Raw genomic sequence first — 24,843 nt, 5'->3', positions numbered from 1 at the left:
TTATCCCTTTAAGGGATTTCTTCCAGTTAACCTATGAGTAGATGAGAATTGATGAAGAATGGTAGACAAATATAGCACTGAGTACAATAGACTAGAGGAAAATCAATAAAATTATAAAAGAGGGCGAAAAAAAAAAAACAATTAAATGAAAAAAAAAAAAGCCAAATTAGGGAGAATTGAATTTGCTACGTTCTTCGCCCACATCCGGTATTACCCCAACATACCTTAATCGTTGAACCGCCGAATTTCAAAATGGGCCTTATTTTGATATCGGCTAGCCGTAATGTAAATTTGCTATCTAGTGGTGACTTGTGACGCACAAGTGTGAGCAATGCAAGACAGTCAATTTGTTAATGGGTATTTATGATGTTTTAATCAGAATAAGCAGGTTGTACCTATTATCCTACTTAGCTTTATTTATAGGCCTTTAATAGTAAAAATTACTAAACATATAAGCACTACGTGACCTGTAATGTAAGAAAAAAAAAAACGTTTTGAAGTGACAGGCCATTACGGGTACATTTTAGATTAGAATAGAATCGAAATCTTAATTGCAAAACCATGGTACATAATAGTTGTTACATTAAAGACTGTGAAAACTCATGGCACCCTTTACTTAGAACTACGTGGTATTTTGGTTATATTACGGCGATCGACTGTTGATTGTTGGTGTATTTTTTCTCATTTTAACCATTAACATGTTATGCCCATCACTATTCCTCCTGTGTACGTATATTTAGAAACTGTCTCCGCCTCCAATTCGTGCGATAAGGACAACTGCAGCTCGGACTAAAATTCACACGCAAAAAACTCAAAAATCGAGGTTTCGCTCTCGACTGTTTCCTCCTCCAAAACGCAACCAATCTTTATAAAATTTTAGAAACTGCAAGAGGAAGAAATAATCTATGCCGCTATGTTTTGATTTTTTGGATATTTTTTGTCATATTTGTATACTGTGCCTTTTTTTACAGCCAATTCAATTGAGCTGTTTTTGCGATTTTCGAGGCGCTGTATCTTTCTTCAAAATAAAATAATCCAAAAAAGCAAAACATAGCGGCACAGATATTGATGATATTGATCTTATTTGAAAAAATCACTGCTCTAGGTTAAAAATCCAGGGAGGAATCAGTCGAGAGCGTTTGTATGGAAAAATCGCAACTAGGAATTCCTCTTAAGTTGATACGTTTTTGTGTTGTATATGGTGCGATATAAACAGCGTGCTGTAAATATGTATGTTGTTCTCAGGTGACTTCCCGGAGTTCCACCGCGCCTATCCGGAATGGTGCAGTGAGGCGGGCGCCCAGCATGTGCCCCACCTGCCGCTCATGGGACTGAGGTCAGTACGAATACACTACACAAGTACACACTATACCTAGTCACTTGCAATCATGTCTAGGGTAGGTGATAAAATTACCTGTCATGCCTTTGTTGGTAGAGCAGTTTGAAATGTATAAGATATTTTTGTATTGCTGATTGTTGCCAACCTACTACTCCTTCCTTGCCGTATCCGGCAATGGCGACTCCATCAACAATTCTTGTCCGGATTATGAAATGCCCTTATGTGGCTCGCAAAACCAAACTTTGTTTTGAAGATGCGGTCACACGATGCGCAATGGAGTTGTCCAGTCGAGTTGCGGGTGTATGTGTAGGAGGGCTTAGGTCGCGTCTTGCGGATATGACGCTTAGCATCTAGGTCTTCCAGACGCTGCTGCTCAAATTGAGCTACTTTCTTTTGAACACTAGAACGCCATTCCGATCTTTGCAATGCAATTCCCTCCCAGCAGTCAGTCGGTATCCCGCAAGCGACGAGGTGGCGTTTGAGAACGTCTTTATGTCGCAGGTATTGGCCCCCCTGCTTCCGTTTTCCACAAGAGAGCTCCGAGTAGAAAATTGCTTTGGGCAGTCTCTCATTCTCCATACGCACGACATGGCCACACCACCTTAGCTGATGCTTCATGATCAGTGCTTCAATACCAGGCATCCCGACGCGACGTAAAACTTCCGTGTTCGGTACCTTGTCTTGCCACTTTATACGTAGAATTGAGCGCAGACAACGTAGGTGGAAGGTGTCCAGTTTTTTCATATCTGATTTATAGCTGCACCACGTTTCTGAGGCATAAAGCAGAGTGGGTATGATGATAGCTTTGTAAACCATAATTTTTGTGGACAACTTCAAATCGTGCGACCTCCAAACACGGTTGCTGAGCTTGCCAAATGCAACAGCTGCATTGGCTATGCGTGATGGTATTTCAGACGCTAAGGTATTGTCATTGCGGAGTTGGCTTCCTAAGTACCTGAAGCGCGGCACTTCTTCAAGAGCTTTGTTATCCAGATTGATACTGGAGTATTCCATGTGACAGCCCCTAGGTGGTTGTACAAGAATTTGCGTTTTTGCCGCACTTATCACCAAGCCAAACTTACAGCATGACGCATGGAGAGAGTCCACGTACGACTGGATTTACACACATGTAAAAAGACAACAGCAGCTATTTATTGAAAAGCTGCACTTGTCCTTTTCTTCGGGTTTTTAAAACAGGCGTAAAAGAAAAGCAACTAAATATGTGCAGAAACTAAAAGAGAACTATCCAATAAGTGAATATTTGACTTAGCAACCAATCGACATTTAGTTTGCCAAGGGCATTTTGTATGCTGGATTATCCAGCCTGGATATCATTGACTCTATTATGCCCTATCTAAGGAGTTCTAAACCTTATATCGGCAATTAAATCAGTATCACCTCATTTCTAGAACCGCTCGTTTGAAACACGCCGCTATAATTACATGATCTAGGAAAATCGTGCACGCGTGGGAATCCGATCTCAGCGCAAGAGATGTTTTCCTTGATCGCCGAGGATCGGCGGAAAAAGCCGGCGGCTCGCAGATTCCGGTGCGACTGGCTTTCTTAATAACACGTCGTTGAGGAGCTCTATAGTCGTATTCCACGGGAAACGGTTACACTCAACACCACAGTTTCTAATGCGGTGCTTTTTTATAGCGACGGACGAGACCATTAAGTCAATTAATAAAAGCGAATAATATGCAAATAATGGCGGTTTCCTCGATAGCGCACATCCGCTAATTAACTCTAACTAGAAAACATAAATATTTCTAAAGTCAAGTCGTTTGATACTGTGAGAGCTAGTTCAGTTATGTTAACTGAAGGGTAACCAGCCTATGAAAGCGCCATAATTTCGGTTAGGTACATGCGTGTCGTAATCAAGAAAACTGTTACTCGGGGATTGTAGTGGAAAAAGTCGTAGGTTTTTCACATCTACATCACACCACAATACCGCTGTGTACACCAAGTACAAAAACCTACACTGCGGAGACAATGTAGGTGCAACGTGATCGACAAACCTGTCCCACTAGGAGGTAAAAGTCAATTGCGTAAATGATACGTAATTCATGTTTTATAACGGAAATTAGATACAGTACGCGCTTGGTAATCCGGCGGCTCAAATTTCCCTATGCCGGATTTTTGGAACTGACGGACGATTGGATGTGTATGGGAAATAAAAGCTTTAAATAGAACATAAATTATACATATCAAATGCAACTGCTCTGTAATTCGGAGTTCGGCTTTGTAAACTGCCGATATACGTAGAGCGGGTCATCAGAGTCGCTAAATTGTCGGATTACATTACAGGCCTGCTGGATTAGCGAGCGCAGAAATACCGAGCGCCTACTGTAATATTGCGCCACTTATGATTTCAGATCAGTACCCCTAGTGTAAATTTCTCATTTTGTATGGGATTTTGAGTTTCCAAAACGTCCCGCTTGCCGCGCTGTTTCTAAATCCCATACAAAATGAGACTTAGCGCAAACGCGTACGTTACGTCACGCTATCGAATAAATTTACACTAAGGGTTCAGCTCTTTTTTTAATATTGTTTTGGTTATGCATTGTGTACTATCGAAACTAGTGTAACTGTAAGCGCACAGCGCATACGGTAATTGCACAAATACGTATATTATTAAATTGCGTGTTATAAGTGTTAAAATATATTTAGTTTAGTTTTCGATATGTAACTAGCTTAGTCATTAAAGAAAACAATACAATTGTGTTTTCTACGTGAGATAAATGGTGTCTTATTTGCATTCTTAATGCAGTCACGTAATAAATAACGTAGGTACTGTATCATTTACACAGCGAGTAATTCGGTAAATCCTAACAGAGAAGGTGCTCTTATGATCTGATGTAGGAATACAAGGAGCATCGCCCAGATGGTAATATAACATATATCGTGTGCGTGCGAGCCAAGCGAAAAACCGTTCAGACTACGCTTGCGCACTTATTCATACCCGCCACTTAGCGTAGCACTTAGCAATTTTATTTGCATTGAACACTCATATCCTTTAGCAAACATCGCCTCGACGCCGAGATTCATTGAAAACACTTCAATGTCAAATATTCCGTTCTACTATTCCATTCATCATTCCGTGACTGACGCTAGACGGTGGTGTTTATTCGGTTGGAATCGTTTCAATCTCTCGCTTTGTATCGAATTATGAAAGACATTGCCAAATTAAGACATCGATTGGACCTGAGAAATCGGTCTGTTTTCTTTAATTCACGGACACTATTGTAACGGCCAATAAACAAAATGTTTCGACATATTGCCAGAGTAATGAGCAGATATCGTAAAATTTAAAGCAATTACAATTCAATTACGTACGATTAGTTACGTGTATTTTACGTGCAGCATATTTCAATTAAAGGAATTGTTTAAAAACAATAGAGAAATGATCAATTAAGGTGCAATTTACTGTAATTAACTCTAATATGTTCAGCTGGAATTGAGTACGTCTACATACATCCCTTTAACGCAACAACGCTCCACTTCAATTGATACTACATTTACGATATAAATCACCAGCGTTTAAATAAAATATTACAGCTATTATTCTTGTAATAATAGACGATCGGCTACTAGTTACTATGCTAGCGTACGTAATTGAAGATAGATTAGAAAATGAGAAAGAATTTAATCTTTGACCTTTTATATGATCAGGCGGCAATATCGAAGCGAGATGGCCGCGAGTTGACGCATTGCAGACACCCGAGGCGGCTAATGGACCCATTCATCATAACGATGGAACCGTAGAAACCGCGTATCCATCTCACTCGTGTGTATTTCAATATCGACCTTACTTCGTGCAAAGAGAGCTGAAACTTTAAACACAACTCAAAGCGAGAAACGGTCTTTTGAAAGTCTTGGGACGTTAAGATTCGTGAGTTAGGCGCGATCGAGGCGGCCCAAGCGATTGTAGTTGGCCGCCTTGTAAGTTGTAGTGCATTGCATTCGCGGTGAAACCTAGTGTTACGCGCGCTCTCAATGGAGTGCGGCTTCATTCATTCATGCAACGAACGCAGCCTGAGCTGGCCGTGGCCGGGGGCGCGATTTTACTAACATTTGAACATGATAATTTACATCACAAAATAGCACTATGGACTTTTTCTGCTGGAGGAATACCGCGCGTATCGTATTCTCCAGAACACTAACACGATAGCGACAATAACGCAGTAGACTCTTCTGTACGTTACGATCTTTGAAGTGTTATTTATTACTTATTTCGGGGCGTTAAATATTGTCCAATTCGAACAGTGAAGTTTTGAGTGTTTTGACAGATAAAATAAATATAGAAATTGAAGCATTTCGTCGAGTGACCAACTAGTAATGCATGCTGTATATTTCTATGAGCAAAAGAGCATGTGTCTATTATTTTGTGTTTTTCTTGACGTAGATAACGTATAGAAAGGGGATGAAGACATGCTTGTCGTCGTACGCCACAGAACTTGAAAACTATAGACGATTGACGTACGTGTTAAGCGTGTGGCCGCCACTGACATAAATGTACTACGTACTAAACACGCTATCGAGAACAACTTTGTGTCCGCCATTTCGGCATTTGACGTCCGTCACTAAGCTTAAGAATAATAGCTAGACAGAGGCGAGACTTATGACAACTGTTCATTTTCTGCCTAAATACATACCGTAAAGAATCTAGATAAAATGTATTTAGTTCCATTAAAGGGTAATTTTTTTTACTTTTGCGACACTGGCGATATTAAAATGTATAAAAATAGTCATAAAACCCTTTCTATTTGACTCTCGTACTCGTAACAATTTTGATCAAATCGCGCTTATAACATAATATATTCTTTCAATATAATAAAAACACTTAAAAAAATTACAAGATACAATTAATATATCATTATTGTATATATATTCTGCAAACCATAAGGTAGATTATCATTAGTACCTCCGTGTTACATCTGCGAAGTGTAATCTATGCGCCAAAGAAAATGGCGTACCACCGCGAGTGTTTAAAGTGACGTTTCAACAACCTTAAAATAAAAGTTTTCTCAGTGGATTGTTATTATATTATTTCTAGATATTAGAATACATTTTTATAACGCATAAAGGCATTTTTAATTTTTATTATTTTTTAAAATTTTCTTTACATGAGTGGCATCTCGCCAGTAGTCGGAGACCCACTGAACGCAATGAAGTACCGGCACTTCAATGAGGTGCGGAATCATTTTGTTGGAGATGCCGACTAGTACTATACCTCAATGGTGTCAGCATTAAGATTGGCTGCACTCATTTTTACCACAGGTATTGTCAGTTTGCTACGACGCTTAACCGGGCATTTTAAGTCCAAAAATGCCGTAATGCTCTGTTTTGGAGTGCAGAAAACACTAGGCAAAAAACAACTATTACCCATGGAGGCATGTCATACCATCAGTAAATCTCATTAATATTTATTACATAATTGGATTTTAGCAACACGTTTTTATACTGCTGAATACAAAAATGAACTTAATGTTAGCACGATGAGGTCGATATCAATTTGACATTAAACTGCAGAACATTCTCGAATAAGTCGTAACTATTTGGAGCTAAGCTACTCACCGGAGCAACGAAAATAATAGGTTTAAAGGGGCAGAGCATAGATGCTAGTTGCGACATCTACTCGTATTGTGGAGTAGTTGAAGTTCAATGTGTAGCTGTGGTGTGGGTAGCTTGGCTACTCTACGCTAGATGACATAATCTTCAAAAATTAAAATTGTAATGTAATTTTGACATTATTTCCTTAACTGTAAAGCTCAAATTATAGCAATAAGCCTGTAAGAATGAACTTTTGACACATCGCAACGCCCGTAGAACGTAAACGCGCAAGACACTTTGAAATTATTAACAAAATCCCATAACGATATTACAGCTTGTCATGTACGTAAACACAATATTTCACTTTTCATAAACACAGCATAATGAATGTTACATTTCTTCATATCTTAGTTATTGAATATTTTACGATAACAATCTACGTCAATTTTTTCTAAAGTTAGTGTTGTAACCATGTCTGCTGTTCCGATTCATATAACATTTCCATAAGTCGATAAAATAGATTATGTAATCAATAGGCAATATAATAAACGAAAAAAAAAAATATAATGAAGTACGATGTGATAAAAGGTTATTTAAAATACGACAAACAAACCATGAACGTTCTTTTATCTTTTTTTATTTGTTATTGATTTCTGAACGAAAATAAGATGACGACTTTGAAAAAAAAAATCGTATGTCAAATGCCCAGTTTGTCGAAGTTTTTCGGTATTACTGTGCACTTATCCTGTTTATTTCCGTATTTTCTTGACCCGGCTTTGTTTTTAGGACTGATTTGTTCCCTTACTATGGACCTCGGTTTGGCTTTTTTTGGACTTTGTGCTTAACCTTTGGACTAGTTGAAAAAGTATGTATAAAAGTAGTATGTGTAAAATGCCTAAACTTAACAGAAACTGATTTCTTATACTGGCAATTCTAACGATATTGTCACTCTTGTCAGTGTCATTACTGTAATTGTATCGGTTTTTTGAGTAATACTTCAGAGCTATAACCGCGAAAATCGAAGTTCGCAAATTGCGGGCATTTTCCTCTGTCAATATAATGACGCCTTCATTGGAGTAAAAGAGAAAGATCCCCGCAATTTGCGAATTCGGTTTTTGCGGTAGGCCCCCAGTGTTGAATAATTAATAATAAATGACAAAAACGCTCAAGACTTAAACTGTTGCCATATATATGAGAATAACAGCACCCTTGTGACAATGATTATTATTATATTACTGATCAGGCTTTACAAATTACCAAAGAGTAATTTATAACTGAACATAATTATGGAGCATCATAAGACTTTCTTATCATATTGTATTAATAATGGAAATATTATAATGTCATCCATAATTAGTAGATAACAATTATTCATTTGAGATGATTTGTGATACTAAATATATAGACATATAACAAGAAAAAATCTGTGGTAGTAAAATCGATTCGAACAATTCATAAATAATTGCTAAATTTGATAAACGATACGTCTTAGCCCCATCACTAATTACGTGTCATTACTCAAGTGTCAAAAGTTCATTCTTAGAGATACGGAAGGTGGAGGTAAGGAATTAAATCTCCATGTACCAAAAAGTGTCATCAAAAAACCTTAAATAGGTGGCGCTACAATACCTAGAATACTTGAAAAAAAAAATCAAATCATAGACAGCGCACTTCACTCCGTCAATAACGCCTAGGTCCTTAGCTACTCTAGCGCTACTCTGGAAAGATTTGGAACTATTATTTATAGCTGACAGCTGGACACTTTTGCAACAGTTCTACCATAAGAGATTTCACTCCTTTTAAATCCACACTCCATACTTAGAGATTTTAGATTGTAAAATCATCGTTTATGTAAAGAATCTGTTTAGAAGCGGAATCTGCGCGAATGTTAATGTTGAACCTCATTGGAGCTTTCCGAGTTTCCGTTTTGTTCCGCCCACGGGCTGCCGGCTCCTTTCGCGATAACATTTACGAATTATAAATAGGTAGCAACATTGGAATATTTTATGGTCTAAATGTAATGACGCCTACGCGGACCGCTCCACCCCGCGCCGCGCGGATTCACTGTCATACTCTATATCGGTGCGATGTATATTGACGGTGAAGGAAACATCTATTTCAGTACACGAATCACATCCGCTCGCGAAGCCTACGTGGGAGTTCCTCCCTGTCTCCTAACAATTCCCGTCCTCGAGGAATGCAACTTCGTTTATCATTTGATCGCCGACAAAGCACGCAGAACTAGTAGGCGAGACCTTGGCGCGGCCTCCAGCTCGGGCGTTAAACTTTTTGAGCCGAGCGGTCCTTGTAATGGTTGGGGAGCCCAAGAGGGAATTTTTGGAGTCAATCGAGCGCGTCAGTTCAGCCCGTCAGAATAGTAAAATAAATCACCACGTTGTTATACTCGAGCGCATCAGATTTAGATATGATGGATTAGTGAATACTTGTTAAATAGTACCCATCTCCGTAAGCGAGTGGTCGGGTTATAAATTTGCAAAAAGAAATCGCGACCTTGACTTACTCGAGCGCGTTCGATTGTATTTATTTATTTAAAAAATCTGCTGATATGCGCAGGCCGAAGTGTCAAAAATCGTTTAAGAAGTTTAGTGCGCCCAGCGCTTTCACTCTTTCGCTATCTCTGGCTACTATTTGTAAATTAAGCACACTTTTAGATATTGTCTAGGTTAAGTATAGCTTACAGGTGTATTTAAATGTAATTTATATTTTTAGTTTTGTATTTTTTTTTTCTTTCTTTCTCTCTCACACCGTCCTCATGTAGCCCTCCGTTGCCACTATTTTAATAATGTTGCCGATCCTTACACTCAGCACCCTCGTTATCGTGACGTACCCGTAGCGTACTCGCTAAATTTAAAGTTACTCGAACTTTAAAAAACTCGTTAAAAATAAAAATGCAAACATCTTAAAACTGTGATATTTTTGAACCCGTTGGTCGATTATTAGGCAAAAAAAGGTTTACAAATAAAAACAGATATTCAACTAGAATTTTTTAAATTATCTTTAAAAAAATGTTTTTTTTTTTTTTTTCAAGTCGTCAGAATAAGGATACTGCTCCACATTATCGTCAGATTAAAGTTTCACACAACTGGGACATCAATTATAACCTTTCTGTATAATAATCTCACACGCTCGAGTATTTCAAGCTGGCGGTATTTTTGCAACTTTGTGGCCCTGTCATTTGGATACGGAAAGCTGATTTCGTGAGATTATTGAAATAAACACTTTTGTGGGGTCCACTTAACACGTTCACTGCGGGACAAATCTTGGCGAACTTTAAACTGGTGCGGTTGAGATCGAATCAGCCCAAACCTAAGCTCATTTACAGTGCGGGTGAGGCGTTATGGACCTCAAATTTCAGTAGTTACTTACAACCTTCATAATTTTGCCTAGACAAGGATTAGGTGTTTTGTTTATTGTGGTCTTCATTTGTCAGTAAATGTTTAAAATACCTTTAGCTTCGCCCTTGGTTCTGACCTCTGGTTAAAGAAAAAATACCTAAAGAATTGTTGAGGTCTTTTAGGCCTCGAAACGCACTAAATTTTATCTAAGTCTAGTGAAGGGAATGATAGTTATCGCTAAATTATCGATGAAAAGTCATCATCTCGTCGACCATCTTCGATACAATATCTCAGACGCAATTTTAAGTTAATCTAATGCATTTATGCTATATTTATTATTTCGAGTTCGAGTAAGTAAGGTTAGCGGCTCAGTGGATGACACTATAAGGGGGAATTCACACATTTTTACAAATAATTTCTGAACTATCAAATATACCGACTGCATGCCTGTGCAAATATCTAAACCACTTCTTTCTGCATGCTATGCGGACCATAAATGTATTATATTCTTGATTATAATACATTTATGGTCACTTTTTCCTTTGTATATGACATCAATATAAGTTTATAACTGTAATAAAATTCTAAATACATGTTATTTTTAAAAGTTGTTGAAAAACATTGTCTAGTTTGAGGAGTAGAGTCTATGTTTTAATTTTTTGCTCTTATTACAGGCCACACCCGGTATATGCTTTACACTATTAACATTTATTAAAACACAATTTAATTCACACTTGCAAATACTAACTGAAACACTATAGGTCACGATCGTTTTCGTATTTAGGTTATACCTATTATTTATGTGAAACACGCTGGCTCCGTATCGACAACTATGGCCGCACTAACGTTAAGCGATCGACTCCCGCGCCGCCCGCGTCCCGCTCAGTGCGGCCTTGAGGTCACTTTCTAGGGGCGTAAATAAACCTCAACCCGCACTGTGTGGATAAAATATATACCCAGTGCGTTCGAGGCTTATTTTGATCTCAAACACTTTTTTTGTACCAACGAGTCTGGGTTTGAATAACATAAAGAAATGTATATTTGTCTTTATCGTACGCCTTGTAAGTAAACGGCGACAGCTCCCGCACGAGAGAGATAACACGAACTTTTAGCCCCGCACCAGCGTATAGTCGAGCTTGGGGCGGTTTTGCCTCAAGCCGCAGTGAACGTGTTAACATCTCCTTTGAATATCTGACGCGCTTGAGTATTTTTCTGCCCTAAGGGACTGGTCATACGGACCATACTATACCTGACCATGTATACCGGCAGATAACATACTTTTGTTATCAGAGACATGTTTCGTGACTGATACTACCAATATCTGACGCGCTCGGTTAACTCCACGTGGTGGTTTATTTTTTTCACTTTTTTAAAAATCTGTAGTTGCTTTCCTGATCGCTAAAACATTATATAACCTTTTTTTCTTCTTATCATCTAATCTTTCGACTCCATTAGGTCTCTACGACGTTCGAGTAACTACACATTTAACTTCGTCAGCTGCCCAGCTATGATATTCGGGTTGCGAATAAGGCACCCTTATCAACTTGTGCTGACGAGTGCTTACAAAATGGGATAGAAAACAAACTCAAATCATAAGTATTGAAGGAAAAAAAACAGCGGATAAAAGGTGCTAGATGCTAGCTTATTTTGCTAAGAACAAAAAGGATTTGAATACAATCATGGTGTCTCAGGTCCTGGTGACGGCGCGAGTGACGTCAACACTGACGTCGACCTGCGTGAGTTCACTCACGAGTCGAACCGCGGTCATGGCCAGATAAGCCAATCTCGAACCACTCCACCCCCATACATTACACGATCCGTGCCCGACTTACGACAAAACACTAAAAGAAACAAATTTGAATAATACATTAATTACTGCGACCGACACCTACCCGCAGGTATTTCCACTTTACCCAATTAGCTCGCTCAGTATAGCTTATATATTTTTCATCACACCAACACCAGTGAAGTCTCTCTTGATTGTTCAAAAATGATGAGAAAGTTGCATTTTATCCACATGTGGGGCAAAGTAATCTGATGCATAATTTTAGTTGTTTCCTTATGTTGGCTGGTAGAATTGACTTTTAAAGGATGATTTGGGATTATAAATATTTAATAACGTTCATTTCGATTTGATTTTGTTTGATATCTTACAGTTAATATTTTCCTCGGATTGGTGTGGTGAAAAATTTTGTGTTTCACTCGGGGGCAAAATTTGATTGCCCCCGATTAACCAGGGTGCCGTGAAACCCTCGCAACGCTCAAGATTCCACTTTTCGAACCACGAATACTGGCACGAGCGGTTAAACGACAACTTTGTCCCCTTGTAAAACAAATAACTATTATTGTATTACTTTGTGGGGAAGTTGAACTACATAACACCAGACGCTAGTAATAAACTATTACTTAAATGTATTCCTCCGTTAAACACTGACTCAAATTATTTACTTGTTCTCGCTGGTGCTTTCAACTGTGCCTGCTCGCGAATGCTTAATTTATGTTATTTGCTCATAAACATACGCCTGCGCTGCCTGCGTAATCGAGTAGCGAAATATTTTATTTATGATATTTATTATGTTAGTCATTTTAGTTATATAAATTTAATGTTAGAATTTTAAATATTAGTAGAGACACATATTCTACGTGTTGAATATTATGAACTTTCATGTTAGGAAAGTCCAATCTTAGTCAACTTTATATACGGCCAAATAATATTAAGCTGATTTTTAGTAGCCTTATGCCATTTGACAATATTAACCATGCCATTTAGCAGTTAACTTTATCGAAAACGAGGGCACCCGACCCGACATATTTATTGTAAGTTTACAACCTGGAGGATCCACTGAATCCTGAGTCACAGGCTTTGACTTAGCTCAGGAGATAGAGGCTCAATCCTAATGAAACTGTTACAAACCTAAACCTAATATAAGTTTTTTGTAATTTAGTGTAAGGCTGTGATTAGGTTTCAAGTAAATAAGATTTATTTATTTAATGAAGTCGAGAATGAAATTTAAACCATACTAAGTAAATAAGTTATCACAAGCTCGGTGATCAATCTCAGAGTAAACGCCTCATTTCGTTCAATATTAGCCAAACGCAAACTTTACAATTTATTTACCACTTCTCACTAAGACGGTGTGTAGGTTTAATTTTATACATGGCTGTATTAGGTGTAGTGTTTGAAGCCAAGAGGTACCCGAGAGGCGAGGCTGTATCTCGTAAGACAATCCTCTACAGCTCGTCTTAGATGTATGTAGGTATGTACTCGTACGACTAAGACACGTGAGCTATCTAAGGCGCGATTTATACAAGAGCGTTTTCAGTTATTAATTATGTCGTGTCACAAAAATGAAGATTATAAAATATTTCAAACATTTCGTCACAAAGCCGAGAAAAATTAAAACTTGTGCTTGCAGATAACCGGTGCACGCCATATTACCTCTTTTGAAAATAATTTTTTTTAGGCTTTAATATATAACCTAATTACTACCCCAACGGTGATATTTCAATTATTTAGCAGCATTGCGTGCGGTTTTTTTAATCGTTTTTTTTCCGATTAGGGAATAATATTTACCAGTGATGGTTTTCACATTGTTTATTTATAAATTAGGTAGGTACTTACCACAATGACATGAAGTATAAATCCCTCTTCCCTGTAGGACGCGCTTATTGTTAATGTTAATAAAACAATGTAATCGCGTGCTTCTTTCAATCAATTTAATTGATGATAAGAGAAGAAACGTGTCCCAAGATTTTTATTTCTATTGCGTTACCAATTTTCATAAAACATGGAAGGAATGTATGGAAACACTTTTTTCTCCTATTGGGATGGAAAGAGGTTGTGATACTGAGTAGAAATAATATAAATATTCCCAAATCTAAAGAAGTGTCTTATTCAATTTTGAATAAAATGGCCCAAAGAGAGAGAAAAACAGTGTCGTTTACGGCGACGACCTGTTCCCAAGTCCTGAAGAGCCCCCACCAATTCACCACTCGCACAAAACCGACGCCTTAGCCGTTGTGCCAGCCCGGCGGATGTAACCGCGGACGACCTCGACATACTTACACTATCTGCTATATTTCACGCCACCACGAATTAGACTATCCCGCCAGGTGTACCAATATCACTTCCCGTGGATGGTTTATTCTATTAGACTACTTCGCCCACTTTCCTCTTTGTTTTTGTTAGAGCCCTTTTCCGTGGACGGGTTGGTAATTAATTAATACTCATTGCTACACTTCCAAAAGTTCCAATCCCTTACATATATTTTATTTTATTTAAACTTTAACTACTTCATGTCAATGTGTAAACCGATCTTACGAATAAAGAGTGAGTCAAAAGAACAAACATGTTAACTCAGACGCGAATATTTAAATAAAGAATACTGGGAATACAATTATTTTGTAAATGTTTGGAGTGTGGTTTAGCATAGCTCTCAAAGCTTTTATGCATGATCTATTAAAATTACGTGACCACGTTGGAGGGTCATAATTTGCTAAGATCAGAAATGAGTAATAATCAGAAATGAGTAACTATAGACCAATTACCCTCATTCCAGTATTAGCGAAGATTTTTGAAAAGGTTATGGCCACTAAATTAATATCATTTCTCACTAAATACAAAGTTCTAAAAACAGAGCAGTATGGTTTCCAAAAAGGAAAATCTACGTCGTTAGCGTGTTTTTCATTAGTTAAGCTAATATCGGAATGTGTAGACAACAGAATTCCAGTTGTTGCTCTGTTTTTAGATATGTCAAAAGCATTTGACTTTGTGAATCACCGAATACTCATGATGAGACTGTACAACTACGGAAATACGAGGAAAAGCTTATGACTGGTTTGCGAGCTATTTAAGCAATCGGCAACAATGTACAGAAACTTCAAAAAAAAAAATGGTGAAAGGAAGCTCGAACGCTCGAACTTCCAAACCATCCAATCCGGAGTCCCACAGGGCAGTATTCTTGGTCCTGTCTTATTCCTTCTGTATATAAATGATCTCCCTGACATAACTACTCATAAATGTATATTATTCGCAGATGATACAACTATCATATTTAGATGTGAAGATCCTAATAATTTTGAAAGTGACATAAATAATACTTTAAATAATGTAATTAAATGGATGGACATAAATCAATTAAAAATTAATGTAAATGAAACGAATTCAATCCAATTTAAAACGTATCAAAGTCAAAAATTAAACCTAAATATCAATTATAATGGTGCACCAATAGAATTATTAGACTCAACCACATTCTTGGGTGTAACACTAGATGAAAACTTTAATTGGAAATATCATATAGAACTAGTATGTTAGAAGATAAGCAGATTTGTATTCGCACTAAATAAAATTAAGAAAATTGCGTCCTTAGAGACAGCTCTTAAAGCGTACCATGGATATGTGTCATCTGTGCTACGATATGGAATAATTATATGGGGAAACTCGGTATCGATAGACAGAGCTTTTAAGGCTCAAAAGAAATGTATACAAGCATTAGGCAACCTAAAAAGAAGACATTCATGCAAGCCAATATTTGAAAAGCTTAACATTCTTCCTTTGCCCTCTATGTATATTTCGGAAATGTGCATATTTGTCAAAAAACACCCAGAACTATGTAAAACGGTGGCTGAGAGTAATCCATCTGCCCGAAGCAATAGATTACACAAATTAATTGGATTTAAAGCCAAACTGCGTTTTATCGTAATAATGTAATGGTAATGGCAATCACACTGTATAATAAGTTACCGTCTTGTATAGCTGGTCTTCCAATAAATCAGTTCCAAAAAGCACTCCATAAATGGCTAGGCAAAAAAAAATTTTTACTCAGTATCCGAATTTCTTACATGTGAAGCCAATGAGTGTTAACTGGACATGGACAAAACAATGTGTACAGTAAATAAAATACCAGTACCTATTAGTAGTACTAGGCAATGTTATAAAAGTAAATAATAAGTAATTGCGTTTGTATTGTAAATAGATAATGTATAATAATGTTATAATAGTTTAGTTTTATGTGAATATGTAATTAAACTTTTGCATGCCTAAATTAAGGTACAAACATTATTGATACTGAATAACTTTCTAATCCACCAACTACACATAATGTTTGGCAAAATAAATGATTTACTTTACTTTACTTTAAGCAATAAATATCAGAAAATAAACGGCTAGATTGAAGGGGGTACATATTCATCGAACTTGAGTTACGACTGAGCCGACCGTCTAGTGGCGCCCTCATTAGGGGAATTGTGTTTTCTAATAAACCAATTAGCTTCTGCATAAATCAGTATATTAATTTTGTTGTGCTACTGATTCCCCAACTTTTGGTTTTTGTCACATTTTTCGCTTTATCAACAAAACGGCGAATGGTGGCCACATTTTTCGAATTAGGTGATAAAGTATATACATATAAAACTATATCACATAGATCAAAATTTGGGGAATAAGATGGACAACAATATGAATAAGGCCTGGCCTGTACCAAAATAAAAACAGTAAATTTCAAACGGCTGTAATTTTTAACCGACTTCAAGATTTCAAAAGGAGGAGGTTATCAATTCGGTTGTATGTTTGTTACTCCATAACGCCGTCATTTCTAAACCGATTTTGAAAATTATTTTTTTGTTTCAATTTATATATATACATATTGGTCCCGTTTTTGTCAAAACTCAGTTCTGATGATGGGATCCATGAGGAATCGAGGGAACTCTTCAAATGTGAAAGGCATACATATAGTGATTTTTGTATTTTTGACAAATCAAGCATTTACATTTTAAAAAGTGACATTTTATGAAGTGTAACTGCTGATGATGATCAGAATGGAACTATTCAACGACGCATAGTACATGTTTGGCGATTTGTCCTCTTCGCTGTGTTTGTTAAGTAAATTCGATTTTCGAGACAAATTTTTGTCAAGTTCGAGTTCTGACGATGGGGTCCATGAGGAATCGAGGGAACTCCTGGAATATTAAAGGCATACATATAGTGATCTTAGTATTTTCATCTACAAATCAAGTATTTACATTTGTAGAAGTGACATTTGATGAAGTAGAACTGCTGATGATGAACAGAATGGAACTCTTCAATGATGCATAGTTCACGTTTGGTAATTAGTTTTCTTTGCATGTTTGTCAAGCAGTTAGGTTTTCAAGGCACATTTTCATATTTCTATCCTATTTAGGTTTTTTAATAATTATCTGGGGCTTTATTTCATGCATGGTGTGAAATAATTTATCTTAAATACAGTAGAATACCCTATTGCGGGTAACTTACCAGTCAACCATATGGCAAATCTGAAATGTGTCAAGGTGGGTGCAGTGACAAAAAAAAACCTTGTTACCTCCTTTTCTACATAATTAGGCGTAGGACGCTGTCTTTTTAATTTCATTGTATGAAATCCAAAATCAACAATAATCGTTCTTTCACCGGTCTCCTGTTTCTAAGCTCTTGTTTGACTATGACTTTTTTACCGCGATAATAAGTTTAATTATTATATTATATATTCCAATAATTCTGGTTTTACGCTGTGCGACGTTTTATCGGTAAATAGAAGAGATCACTGAAAATTGGTATTTTCCAAATAGCAAGAAAATTTGCAATATCCTATATGCTTGATTTCTAAAAACTTAACATTTCCTCGAAGTTTCGTGCATTTCATAATAAATAACTAATCAATAGGCGGGTCCACTTAGAGTGAGTGCCTATTAACCAAAACTTTTGTAGACTTGTTAAAATCGTAGAAAAAAAATCATAAAACCCCTTTTATACACATATTTGACGACCGGTCTGGCCTAGTGGGTAGTGACCCTGCCTACGAAGCTGATGGTCCCGGGTTCAAATCCTGGTAAGGGCATGTATTCGTGTGATGAGCATGGATATTTGTTCCTGAGTCATGGGTGTTTTCTATGTATTTAAGAGCAATTCCTAGCTGAGCAACTTTTCAAATCTCGAATTTTCGAAGCTATGTTTCTGTCGCGCTGCGGTGGGCGGGAGCGGGAGCTATCTAAGTGTGAGTGCGCACACACTGACGCGAGACGTGAGCGCTCACTCATTGCGCGCCGTTGCGTCGACATGTCGACGTCGCCCGCGAGCCGGACGGAATTCATCCTGCGCTGCCCGAAACAAGTTGTTTTTGGTCTCATATCACAGATCTCATATTTTGATCACATAATATTGTTTTTCATTTTTATATTATACTGTATCTATTAATTACCATATAGGTAAAAACTGCAAAAAAGAATGATGTCCCTGCTTCGGTCGTCGTCGTACAGTCAAGTGCAAAAATATGTATCGAAAGAATCTTCTCATAAATATGGTACTACGCTCTTATTACACTGGTATAAGATGCTATGAGACATATTTTTGAGTAAGATGTGTACACCCATATTTTTACACTTGACTGTACCTATCCGTGACAGTAAGTTGGGTGTGATCATGGTGTGTTGTGAAATTTTGTAAGTAGGTATAAATATATGGTTAAACTACAATCTATTTTACTTGTAGTACGATGGGGCTAAACTTGGGTCGCCTTATTGAAGAACGTATCGCAATGACAATCTGAGTAAAGTATGTTGGGATAATGCCGGACAATTTTGGGACCAATTGAGAGAACTCGTGAAAAAACGTTTTTTCAAGATCTCAGCACATGATAGATTCTTGAAGTACGGAGCAAATCGTTAAATAATAACCGTAGATTCGGCCTGAATTTTGGTAATCTTCAATATAGAACGGTTTCAGTTTTGTACCTGTGTAAAGATGAGACATACTTTTTTTAGGGTAACGAGTGTTTTGCCATCAAGGGAGAACATAGGATGGTGAAAAAAAAGTTGCTTCTAATGGAAAGAGAATAAGATATCACAAAAAAATAGGTCCGGTTTCTACCCTTCTCGAATGTATATAAATTGCAGCCACCAATAATTACAAACTTAAAAGTTGTCATCGAAAGTTTTTAATTCGTATTTTTGAATCCGATCTTAACCTGATACAAAAATTGGTAAAATTGTGGCTCTCAAACTTTGATACCTATGTCAGAAGGAAATTGTGGCTCTCAAACTTTGATACCTAATATAAGGCAATTTGATATGTAAGCAATGTGCTAAGAAACCTCTTATTGTAAGGTTTACCCGAAGTAATAAAATAAGAAAAACGACTAAAATAATAGATAGGTTTCGAAGTTTTGACAATTTAAGATCTCGTGAACTGTACAGGTTTAGTGAAAGTGTAAATGTATTGTTTATTGAAAGGAATGTACTGGAAGATATTACGTGCTTAAGTAGGAGGGACAAAAATTGAAATAAAAAAATAATCGTGCTCAGTCATTTTTAATGAAGGTCGCCAAAAAAATAAGAATGAAACTTAGAAATCAAAAAGACTAAGTAGTTCTTTAAAAAGGTCAAAGTCACTGAGAGCCCATCTTGAAGTATGGAAAATAAGTAAAATTGCGATTTTATTGGTATAATTTTGAAATTATATATATAGTTGATATACAATCTTTTTTTTTAATAAAATGTAAGGATCGTATGTAAAGAGTAAAGTAAATATATAGGAAAAGGGAGCCCTCTTGAAGCATTTTAAGGAAACTAATTTCGAAGCCCTATCTCTATTTTGTATCCGAAACTAGCTATGTATGTATGCGTGCACATCTACATATGCATCTGTATGTGTAGGTACTTTATTGCAAAAAATTGCTCATTTGCTATCTATTTTACTCGATTTTGTTATAAAATTCAACATGTATCATCATCTCTATACAATATAAATACTCTTTATTGCACACCTCAATAAAAGAAAACAATACAAAAGAAAACAGAAACATAAGCACAGGTAAACAACATGCGGTCTTATCGCTAAAAAGCGATCTCTTCCAGGCTACCTTTGAGTTGCGGAAATTAAAAAAATGACATTGTCCGTAAGTAGGTGTACATACACATACAATATACATACATACAAAATAGACTCCCAAAATCTCTTCCTTTTGATTTACCGTCGCGTTGGTAGTGGTACTGGATAAAAATAATGGTACGAAAGTGTGATCAAGAAAACAATAAATGTGATAATTAAGTAGGTCAGTAGGTAAATTGAAGAAAATTTAAAGTTTGACAATCACTGCTGTTTTTTAAATAGGTAAAGATCGGGTTGTTTCTCTCTTTACCTTTACCTTACCTTATCTTTACCTGGAAGGGTCAAGATCGGATATCGGTCTGCAGCTGTCCTAGGTCTGTTTTGATTGGATAGTTATATAAAAAATATCGAAAAAGAAATTATACATTAAAACAAAAACAGTTTCGTCACAATACGCAAAATAAATTACAGGGCGAAGATCGGATAGAAGAAAAAAAATGCGAAAATATCTTGCTCCCTGTGATTGCGCATAGCACAAGCCCGACGCCCTGAGCGACGCGGGGACACTGGCAGTCGAGGCGTAATGAAATGGCATCTTACACAATGTTGCCAACATTAAAAAAATAAAGCCAAATTAGGGAGACATGAATGTCCTACGTTCTTCACCCGCATCCGGTATTTACCCAACCTACCTACCTTAATCGTTGAACCGCCGCATTTCAAAATGGCCCTTATTTTGATATCGGCTAGCCGTATTGTAATACGGTGGATTATACAATACGACTGCGATACTTATATTATATATAAATCCCCTCGTTAATGTAATTTCATTTTTGCTATCTAGTGGCAAACATCAAAGTAGTTATCTTTTACTTGTGACGCACAAGTGTGAGCAATGTAAAATAATACTATAAGTATTCCTAAAAAAAATTGCCTTGTTTATTGTGATCATACGTAGTAAAAGAAATTGTGATTAATTGATTATTAAATTCGCAAAATGCTGTCGTTTTATTTAAAATAATGAAATAATTAGACCAGTTCCGAAAGTACCGGGAAATCCCTGTTCCTATTTCCACCAGTACCGAAAATCCCGGTTCTTTAAAACAGTACCGGTTCTGCAATCCCTAATAAGGATGTTATGCCCATCACTAATCCTTCTGTGTACGTATATTTATAAACTGTCTCCGCCTCCAATTCGTGCGATAAGGACAACTGCAGCTCGGACTAAAATTCACTCGCAAAAAACTCAAAAATCGAGGTTTCGCTCTCGACTGTTTCCTCCTCCAAAACGCAACCAATCATTATGAAATTTTGGAAATTGCAAGAGGAAGAAATAATCTATGCCGCTATGTTTTGATTTTTTGGATATTTATTGTCATATTTGTATACTGTGCCTTTTTTTACAGCCAATTCAATTGAGCCGTTTTTGCGATTTTTGAGGCGCTGTAAGTTTCTTCAAAATAAAATAATCCAAAAAAGCAAAACATAGCGGCACAGATATTGATGATATTGATCTTATTTCAAAAAATCATTGCTCTAGGTTCAAAATCCAGGGAGGAAATAGTCGAGAGCGTTTGTATGGAAAAATCACCACTAGGAATTCCTCTTAAGTATTTATAAATATTTATATATTATATATATCGTTGTCTAAGTACCCTCAACACAAGCCTTATTGAGGCTTACTGTGGGACTTAGTCAATTTGTGTAATAATGTCCTATAATATTTATTTATTTAAAAAATATTTATTATTAGGACTGCGTCGACCGTCCAGCGGCGCCCTCATTAGGGCAATGGTGTTTTCTAATAAACCAATTAATTTCTGTATACATAAATCAGTATATTAATGTTGTTGTACTTGTTCCCCAACCTTTGGTCTTTGTCACATAGTTGAGTTTCATAGTACGAAGTAACATTTCGTAAGTTTTGGCCCGGCCGAAAGTGTCGGCAGTTTTCTGGCCGACACCGAAACTACGGCAGAAACATGATTTTTGGCCGAAACTGAAACTTAATCTTTGGTTGGACACTAGTTACGACAGCTAATGTAACCGAAAATTTGTGTTTTTTAATTCTAGGCCAATCATACAATTTCCTTAGTGGAGAAATCGCATTTGGTAGTTGACGAAGAGCACAGTAACCAAAACGTGGTGCAGTGCCGTTCTCTCAACTATTATTGGGCTTAAATCAAAAGTGTATTAAAAAAGAATGAAACAGCCAAATGAAAAAGTATAACAATTCCAGCAGGTGATGGGCTGATGCAGGCAAATATGAAAAACGGGTCCGTAAAAAGCTGCCACTCAATGCGCTAGGAAGAAACTGCCTATCACTCCTAACAAAAAAAACTGTTATCTAAATCAAAAGTTGCTTTTAATCTGGGGGCACGGCAGTGCCCCCGCCAAGTCGAGCGCGAAGCAATCACTGCCGTACCATACTTTACTGGAACCATTTCGCCGCATTTTCAGGCCCCTATTTGAGAACCTCTGGATAAGACCAGAACGCAGAAATTTTCGTCACTCAGTAAGCTATCACATACTTAAAATCCAAAATTATATAATGAATAAATAAATAAAAATTTCAAGTCTGTAGGTCATTTAGTTCCGAAGTTAAGCGAAAGCAAAGTTTCGCATTTATGACACTCACTCACTCATGATCATCAAAATAGAACTAGTACTTCCCATAAACTCAGAGAGCTGAAATTTGACCCTGATTAGAAAACCAAAATTTGGTCAAAATATAATGCATTGGACTAAGAGTGGCGGTGATACCCGCACACGTTTTTCATGGGGTGCACCTCATAAATGTTGACTTCAAGAGTATAAAAGCTCAAGCTTCAGCGATCACCGAATACAACCGGCTTAGGCGTAAATACCGCGCCGATCTTTCAGAAATCAAACCGTCTAAAAGAATAAATAATGAACGTGAATGGGCAATACGAAAAACTTGCTTCTGTACAAGAATCAGAACCGGAAAAAAGAAAAGAAAGATTTGTAATAAGTAATAATAATAAAACTACTCCTAAAAAGAAAAATTGTGTCAAATAAGAAAATCTAATAAAATAAATCAATAAGCCCACGTTTCTACAAAAAGAAGTGAAATCCCACCAAAAACATTCTGTAAAAAACTAGCCAAGTCTCGATGGAGCTGCTTGTTTATCTCTAAAAAGTAATGAAATCTAGACAAAGTCGTGCCAAGTCTAAGGTTCCTTACTGCGATTTCTTTATTATTATAGTTAATGTTGTGTGACTTGGCCGTTGAAGGGTACAAAACCAGGTGCTCCATGACACCATTGCACCAATCTGTCGCCAGAACCGCTACCCATTGACGATGAAAATTTGCCACTTGGGAAACGTTGATTCAATAACCAGTCAATTGTAGGCTTGATAAAGCTGCGTATTTCAATAATACTTATGTATAGGCGAGCCTGAAACAAACAGTATAAAAAATTATTTCCAGTACAGACGGACTTCTATTAATGATTAGATTAATGGGTAGCGGTTCTGGCGACAGATTGGTGCAATGGTGTCATGGAGCACCTTGTTTTGTACCCTTCAACGGCCAAGTCACACAACATTAACTATAATAATAAAGAAATCGCAGTAAGGAACCTTAGACTTGGCACGACTTTGTCTAGATTTCATTACTTTTTAGAGATAAACAAGCAGCTCCATCGAGACTTGACTAGTTTTTTACAGAATGTTTTTGGTGGGTTGTAGTTATTCTAAAAACCTTAGTTTGTTCTCAATCGCATCCGTGTTTTTTTTTTCATTTGAATTTACGTTTTTTTTTTCGTACAACCCTTATACTGATTTATACAGAAATTAATTGGTTTATGTGTTTAAATTATTTCTAAACACAAATCCCCAAATGAGATCGCCACTGGACGGTCTACTCAGTCTTTAAATCTTGCTTGCTTAAGTGCAACTAGTTGACATCCCGCTCCAAGCTATCATTAATCTTACCTGTTTTATACTTAATAAAAGCTCTTACTATAAATTACTCTTAGTTTACGAACTCTGGTAAGACAGTAATTTCCTTAAGATCGTCTTACACTACAATTTTTTATCATCCATTTTGCCATTCCTGCCTATGAAATAATAGAAACATTAGAAACTCGCTTACTTACTTAATAAGGAAAGTAAACTAGTAATGTCCAACATCAATTAAACCTTTTTATACCAATTTATACCTAATTCCATTTCTAAAGCCCAACAGCTCTCAGGTAATAATACTAAAAGTGTATTTGCTCAGCACGCAGTTTAATAACGTCGTGCGTATAAACGACGAGTTAAATCCTTTAACCGGCCTCGTTAGTTGTCCTGCAGATGGGAACTAGTAAGGTGGGCATTAAAAAACCGTCCCTTGCAACGGTCATTGGCAGCGGGCCGCATTCCAGCGGCGCGGGCGCACGGCGCACGCCCACTCGGCGCAGCGCGCGCTGGCCCGATTAATCTTCGCTAACCAGCTAACCACGCAGCCTCTACATCCTCCAAACTTAGAAGTTCCCACATTCATTTTAGATATCATTCATTTCAGTCACCTAAAGCACCAAACTCGAATGTTATTTTCGTTTACTGGATCAAAATCATAAACTAATAACTATTAATATTCTGGATAAACGTTAGTTTCCCGATACGTATCTGAACGGTTATCCCTTTTGCAACGCTTGTTGTTCCACTGAAAAAGATGGTTGCATTACATAAATGACGTTTGTTATTGAAATCCGTTTACAGCATCTTGTTGTCTTTCTGCATACGCG

General features: G+C 37.0%; 1 protein-coding gene across 5 annotated transcripts in view; it reads left to right on the top strand.

Annotated features, from left to right (window-relative positions):
* Positions 1-24,843, top strand: part of LOC133519740 (dual specificity protein phosphatase Mpk3-like) — a 57,532-nt gene that overhangs the window by 18,885 nt on the left and 13,804 nt on the right. For all 5 annotated transcript variants that reach the window (XM_061853805.1, XM_061853806.1, XM_061853807.1 and 2 more), the window contains exon 2: positions 1,246-1,336. In XM_061853805.1, coding sequence (XP_061709789.1) covers positions 1,246-1,336 — 91 coding nt within the window. The remainder of the gene's footprint in view (positions 1-1,245; positions 1,337-24,843) is intronic.

This window comes from Cydia pomonella, chromosome 7 (genome assembly GCF_033807575.1).
Source record: "Cydia pomonella isolate Wapato2018A chromosome 7, ilCydPomo1, whole genome shotgun sequence".
Classification (NCBI taxonomy): Eukaryota; Metazoa; Arthropoda; class Insecta; order Lepidoptera; family Tortricidae; genus Cydia; species Cydia pomonella.
Note: the sequence above shows the minus strand (reverse complement) of the source record. Positions and strands in the feature narration are given on the sequence as shown.